Source organism: Lolium perenne, chromosome 7 (assembly GCF_019359855.2).
Source record: "Lolium perenne isolate Kyuss_39 chromosome 7, Kyuss_2.0, whole genome shotgun sequence".
NCBI lineage: Eukaryota > Viridiplantae > Streptophyta > Magnoliopsida > Poales > Poaceae > Lolium > Lolium perenne.
The window spans coordinates 327,810,720-327,817,150 of NC_067250.2; the positions used below are offsets into that span (position 1 = coordinate 327,810,720).

The following is a 6,431-nucleotide window of genomic DNA, read 5'->3' on the forward strand; positions in this document are numbered from 1 at the left end:
ACTGATAAAGTTTGATTTTAACTAAATCCAGAACCACGAACGAAATAAAAACTCCCTAGTACATGAGTGTTTGCAGTGAGATGAGCTAGGGCTGGCGACACAGGAGCGGCAGTGAGGGAGACAGCACTGCCACTATGGCAAGTGGCAGCCACCCTTTGGCTCGATCGCACGGGTGCTTCTGCGTGCGCCACGGGCAACGTCCCAGCACGAGCAAAGGGAACCGGCTCACATGGCGAGCAACCAGAACCGACCACATGGACGGAGGCGCTCCGGACACCTCAACGCCGCCGGCGCTTGCATCTGCCGATCGGGCATCAGTGTCCACGCGTATGGCAACGAACCCCTCGGCGTCTCGTGGAGCCGATCGAGGCGAGCTTGCGCGTCGCGCTGCAGGTGGCCGGATCGATCTCGATCTTGAGCACGCGTCCATGGCCACCCCTCGCGGATCCTGTCTCCTCCTCGCCACCCACACCAACCGCCCCAACGTGCAACCAGCCACCGATGCCATCGATGCAAAACGCACGCGCTCTCCCCACCCACCATGTCCCTCCATGGCCGGCGCCACCCCTCCCCTTTATATACCACCGCATTCTCCATCTTCCCATCTCACAGCAACAAGCTCAAGTCAACCAGAGCCAACAGCTACCCAAGCTAGCTCTCTTCAGTAATGGCGCCCAGCTTCGGCCGCTCCATCTCATTCCCTCTCAGCCCGGCGCGCGCCTCCCGGCCACGCGCCGCCGCTTACCACGTCCGCTCAGTCTCCCTACCCTGCCGATCCCACCCGCTCCTCGCCCACCTCTGCACCCACATCGCCGCCGTCCGCTCCTGGGTTGCCGCTCCCGCCTCCCCATCCACGGGCCTCGCCCACCTTGATGCGCTTCATGCCGCGCTCTCCGAGCTACTGCTCCTCCCGGAAGCACGCTCCGCGCTCCAGTACGGGTCGGCCACCGCCGCCTGCCTCCTCGACGGCTTCCTGGTCCTCGCCGACGCTCACCAAGGCTTCCAGGAGACGGTCGTCGAGCTCAGGGCCCACGCAGCCGATGCCCAGGCCGCGCTCCGGCGCCGCGACGACGCCAGGCTGGCCTCGGCCGTGCGCTCCCTCCGCCGCGCCGAGAAGGATCTCGCGCGCCTCGCCGCCTCCGTGCGATCCGCAGCCAAGTTCCCAACTCCTTCCGCGTCCAGCAGCGCGGCGGAGGTGGAGGTGTCCGGAGCACTCGCCGAGTCCCTTGCCGCCGCCGCGTGCGCGTCGGCCGCAGTGTTCTCCGCCGTCGAGTCCGTGTCCTTCTCGGCCACGAGCGCGCTGGCGTCCAAGAAGTCCATGGCATCGTCGTTCATGTCCCTCGTCAAGAGCAGCACCAAGCCCGCCTCCGACGACGAGAAGGAGGTGGCCGCATTGGAGAGGCTTGACGAGGTAGATGCGTGCGTGGCCGAAATCGATAGCGCCAGCGACAAGGTGTTCAGAAGCATCCTGCACACCAGGGTCGCGCTCCTCAACATCCAGACTCAGACGTGCTGTTAACTGATCACTTCCTTAGCTACTTAGCTAGGTATTAGACTGGTGTAGTTTTTTGGACAAAAACTATTGTGTCCAAACCCAAGTGTACATACTCCGGTTGATCAAAGTATTAAAGCAAAGCTCCATAACATACAGTTGTCTTGTTGTGTTATTATATATTCGCTCTCGATATAACATTGAGCTTGCTTCATGCCAAGCTCTATTTACTGCAGTGGCAGTGCTAGACTTGCAAATTATCAATGATGTTAGGTTTCATCAAGATGTCACAATAAACACGTGTTGGAAAAAAATGGCAGGAAACCGGTGGACCTTTAATCTAAGATGATCTGAAGAACTTCAGTACCACTTGTGCACGAACTCACATATCGTTGCATATGTGGGAAGAAACATATGAAGCATCATATATGGAGGAAATGCCTAAGCACCAAGACGCTTGGAGAGGCAAAGTCTGATCCGGTGCTTAGGATTTCTTAAGTGAGAACTGCAATAGCAAGTCAGCACACAAAGATAGCAATCCTTTGTATGTGAAAAACTTATCAGCTTGAGAAGAAAAATCACGGATCGAAGCCAACCAAATCGATCTTCTTTTACTATTATCAACTGGGGATAAAGATTGTTCTTATCCAGAAAACACTAAAAAATCTCATACATCAAGGTACATACAAATCTTGAATGAAACAACAAAATTCAGGACACAAGAGAAATGTGGTGGAACCACCCTTGAAGGAAACAATGATGCATATTTTGTCTTCAAAATCTTGTGGGCAACGCACATGCTTGGTTTAGGTTCTTGTTCAACTCCCTCTCTCTTCTGTCTCTCATCATATCATATTTCATCACATTAACTTTTGCACTCAAGGGTCTTCTATGCCCATCTAGTTAAAAAACTGACATTTGATGCTTATTCATCGCCCCTCTCGTTAATTTATATTAAGTGTATCGCTTTGGTATGCCTGCCAACTTAATTTAAACAATAATAACATCACCATGCATGATAATAAGTAGGTAATTTTATTTATTATAATGTAACTCGTGAGGTTTGAGTTTTGATGATCTACAATGAGTAAAATTAAACCTTACTTCCAAATTTATATTGAAATTTTTTACTTCAAATTAAATTACGTGCTTCTATATATAGTTTGTTTTTGTTAATGTGCCTTTTTAGATACACTATTCTAAGCAGTTTTTTCATGTACACTATGTAGAATTAATTATATAGATTGATGTATTGTGAGATACATATTTGTTATTTAGTTTTTTTTATTTACCATTGCACATATTGTTTGATAAACTAAATTAGTTTACCAAAAAATTGTTTTCCAATTTGTTGCCTTGAGATATTTAATTAAATATTGTATTACAAGCATTTCCCTCTATATAAAGGAAAACCAGGTAGTTTATTTTAAAGGGTGCATTGCACTTTTATATGTCCGATTCATTCGATCATCACAGTTCTACATAAATTTTTAGAATCTTTTGAAGTATATAAATTGTCAACATGTACGAATACCATCAAAAGTAATTCTATGAAGTGTAAAGTAGTTTTTCTCAAACCATCTACTCCACTCAGTCTAGTATTACTAACAATAATATCTTTAAATATCTTGAAGATTCCAAATACATGTGACTTTAACGGCGGCCCTCCGAAATGCACGGACTCTATCTTTACCATGTGGAAAATGTTATGTATTAATTTTTCATCTAATGTACATATTATTCTCAAATATCTCGTTCACTGCAAAAATAGATAATTGTTTTAGATATACATACATGCCTAGAGGTGAACTTTGACCTTTATTTTGTATATAATTATATCTCAACGGGACAACAAAAGGGCTGTACTATTTTACTTATATAATTGGATTACTTACTAATTCCATTTTCTCATTAACCTCTTTGTTCAACATGGTATGCAGTTGTGCGTATACAAATAAAATTTGAGCCCGCTATATCAATTTTGGGTGCTATGTAGTGTAGGTTTGTAGTTATATGCATCTTTATCATTTTGTGCTTAGGTATAAACATAAATCTAGTGTGCCATATATCATGTCCTCGCAAAGAAGGAAGGATTGTGTGGAGTTCATTGCTCGAATACATAACTAAAATCAACTTCGTGAAGGAACAATTTTTAACGGACAAGAGGAGGATGAAGTCGACGCCGCGCGATTTATTTCCTATCTAGGAACCTTTCAGCATGGAGTCGGACAAAAGGCCCTCCTCATGGCTAATCGACATGTCGGTGGTCAGGCACGACAACTGCCACCGATTGCTTGGCTATCCAGTGGACGACAAGGCCTGCTCGGCTTATGGTTCGCTGAAAGGTGCTTGTCGGCGTCCGCGTAGCCAAGGCTGTATTATTTTCGGAATTCCCTAATTTGCTAACATTGTAAAAATTAAATAAAAAACATATTATTGAAAAAATAGCTCTACTTGAATCCTACATGATTTCGAACCTACACGATTTTTTTTAAGTAGCGTTCGGCTCACAAGAAAATATAAGAAATTATAACATTAGATTTAAGTGGATGGAATTTTTTCCTCCGGAGTGCAATGCAATCCTACAAAAACAAATTTATATATTGCAAAGGATTCAAAATTTTACAAACAAACAATACACATAGGAAAATTGTGAATACATGAAAATCCTACAAAAAAAAATATTCATTTCTTTGAATCAAACCAGCTCGAGCTCACGCTTACTAGGTTAGTGCAATGAGAATGTTGGCTAATGCATGCCACGGACTATTATAAGTGGTGGCTAGGCAGGGGAGGGAGACAGGACGGCGCGAGCGGCAACACCCTTTGGCTCGATCGCACGGCAATGGCGACAGCAACGCAGGGCGGCACTAGGAAAATGAACCGGATCACATGGCGAGCTACCGGAGTCGACCACATGCTCCAGTTCAACTGGGACAGCGCAACGCCGGCGCTTGCCGCTGTGGATCGGCCGGGCAACAGATCGACGAGCGAGGATCCACGCGTATGGCCAAGGCCGACGGGCCAACCTCCTCCTCGGCGACCAAGCGTGTGGCGCTGCAGCCCTGCAGATGGCCGATCGATCTGGAGCTCGATCCAGAGCAGCGCACGGAGCACCAGGTCGTGTCCGTCCACGCGTCAGCGGCCACCCCTCGCGGATCATGTCTCCCGCTCGCCAACACCCTCCACCAACAGCCCCAACATGCAGCGATGCCATCGGTGCAGGCGCCCTCGCCACCCACCATGTCCCTCGTCGATCTCCATGGCCGGCGCGGTCTCTCCCTCTTATATACCCCGGTCTAACTCCTCCCTCTCCCCAGATCACAGCAACGAGAAGCAACAAGCAAGTCGACCAGAACCTACAGCCAGCTCTCTGTCTCCGGCAATGGCGCCCAGCTTCGGCCGCTCCATCTCCTTCCCTCTCAGCCCGGCGCGCGCCTCCAGGCCCCGCGCCGCCGCCTACCACGTCCGCTCCGTCTCCCTCCCGAGCAGCTCCCACCCGCTCCTCGCCCACCTCTGCTCCCACGTAGCCGCCGTCCGATCGTGGGTCTCTGCACCCTCCTTGCCATCCACCGGCCTTTCCCACCTTGATGCGCTACACGCCGCGCTCGCCGAGCTACTCCTTCTCCCGGAAGCACGCTCCGCGCTACACCACGGATCCTCCACCGCAGCTTGCCTCCTCGACGGCTTCCTTCTCCTCGCCGACGCGCACGGCGCGTTCCAGGAGACGGTCGTCGAGCTCAGGGCGCACGCGGCGGACGCCCAGGTGGCACTCCGGCGCCGCGACGGCAGCAGGCTCGCCTCGGCCGTGCGATCCCTGCGCCGGACCGAGAAGGACCTTGCGCGACTCGCCTTGTCCGTACGATCCGCCACCAAGTTCCCAACGTTGCTCTCAGTTTCCGACAGGGTTGAAGAGGTCGAGGTGTCCGGGGCCCTCGCCGAGGCCGTGGCCGCCGCGGCGTGCGCGTCCGCCGCAGTGTTCTCAGCGGTCGAGACTGTGTCCTCCGCAGCTACGACCGCGATGGCCTCCAAGAAGACCATGGCATCGTCGCTTAAATCTCTCGTCAAGAGCAGCAAGGCTTTCTCCGACGACGACAAAGAGGTGGCCGCATTACAGAGGCTTGACGAGGTGGAGGCGTGCGTCGCCGAGATTGAGGGCGCGAGCGAGAAGGTGTTCAGGAGCATCCTCCACACCAGGGTCGCGCTGCTCAACATCCAAACTCACACGTGCTGTTAATAGTGATCTACCCATCTTTGCTAAGCACCGATACAATACTAGTGTAGTGTAGTCTTTTTTGGACAAACATTGTGGTATCCAAACCCAAGTGTACATACTCCAGTTCAGTTGATCAACGGACTATAAAACAAAGCTTCCTAACATACTGCTGGGTTTTTCTTCCGTTGCTTTTCATCATGTTAATCGTTCCCTCAATGAAGCGACACATATTTTGGCTAGGACTTGCGATGTCGCTAGTAAAGGTTTTATCTCTAGTTTAGCCTCGGAATGTATTCGAAAGACTCTTCGTATTGATGTTATGTGATTAATAAAGTGCCATGTTAATTTCAAAAAAAAAAAACATACCGCTGTCTGTTTTTTATCATGTATCTGCTCTAGCTCTCTCACATTGAGCTTTGCTTTATGACAAGTTCTATTTTACCCCAGGTGCAATGTTAGACTTGCAAATTTGAGATGTTATTGGGTTTTTGCCATCAAGATGTATCAAAATAAAAATGTCTTAACAGATGCGTGCCAGAATACCTGCTGGCCATATGTACGTTTTCTGGCTATTTTTTTCTTGTGTTATACGATTACATGCGCTGCGTCTCAAACCTAGTGTAGCCTATTTCATGCTTAGAAAGATATATGAACCACCTCGCCGACTTTGTAAAACCTATTTCCTACTTATAAACCTTATCCTATCACATGTTTTACCACACT

The 6,431-nt window shown here is 49.1% G+C and overlaps 2 protein-coding genes across 2 annotated transcripts; both read left to right on the forward strand.

Moving 5' to 3' along the window:
* The first annotated feature begins 614 nt into the window (after positions 1 to 614).
* LOC127311810 (uncharacterized) lies at positions 615 to 1,670 on the forward strand. Its single transcript, XM_051342267.2, has one exon. The coding sequence runs from the start codon at positions 668 to 670 to the stop codon at positions 1,517 to 1,519; it is 852 nt and encodes a 283-aa protein (XP_051198227.1). The 5' UTR covers positions 615 to 667; the 3' UTR covers positions 1,520 to 1,670.
* Positions 1,671 to 4,587: 2,917 nt separating this feature from the next.
* LOC127313025 (uncharacterized) lies at positions 4,588 to 6,051 on the forward strand. Its single transcript, XM_051343560.2, has one exon. It carries the CDS (start codon positions 4,695 to 4,697, stop codon positions 5,727 to 5,729), a length of 1,035 nt encoding a protein of 344 aa, XP_051199520.1. The 5' UTR covers positions 4,588 to 4,694; the 3' UTR covers positions 5,730 to 6,051.
* Positions 6,052 to 6,431: the final 380 nt, after the last annotated feature.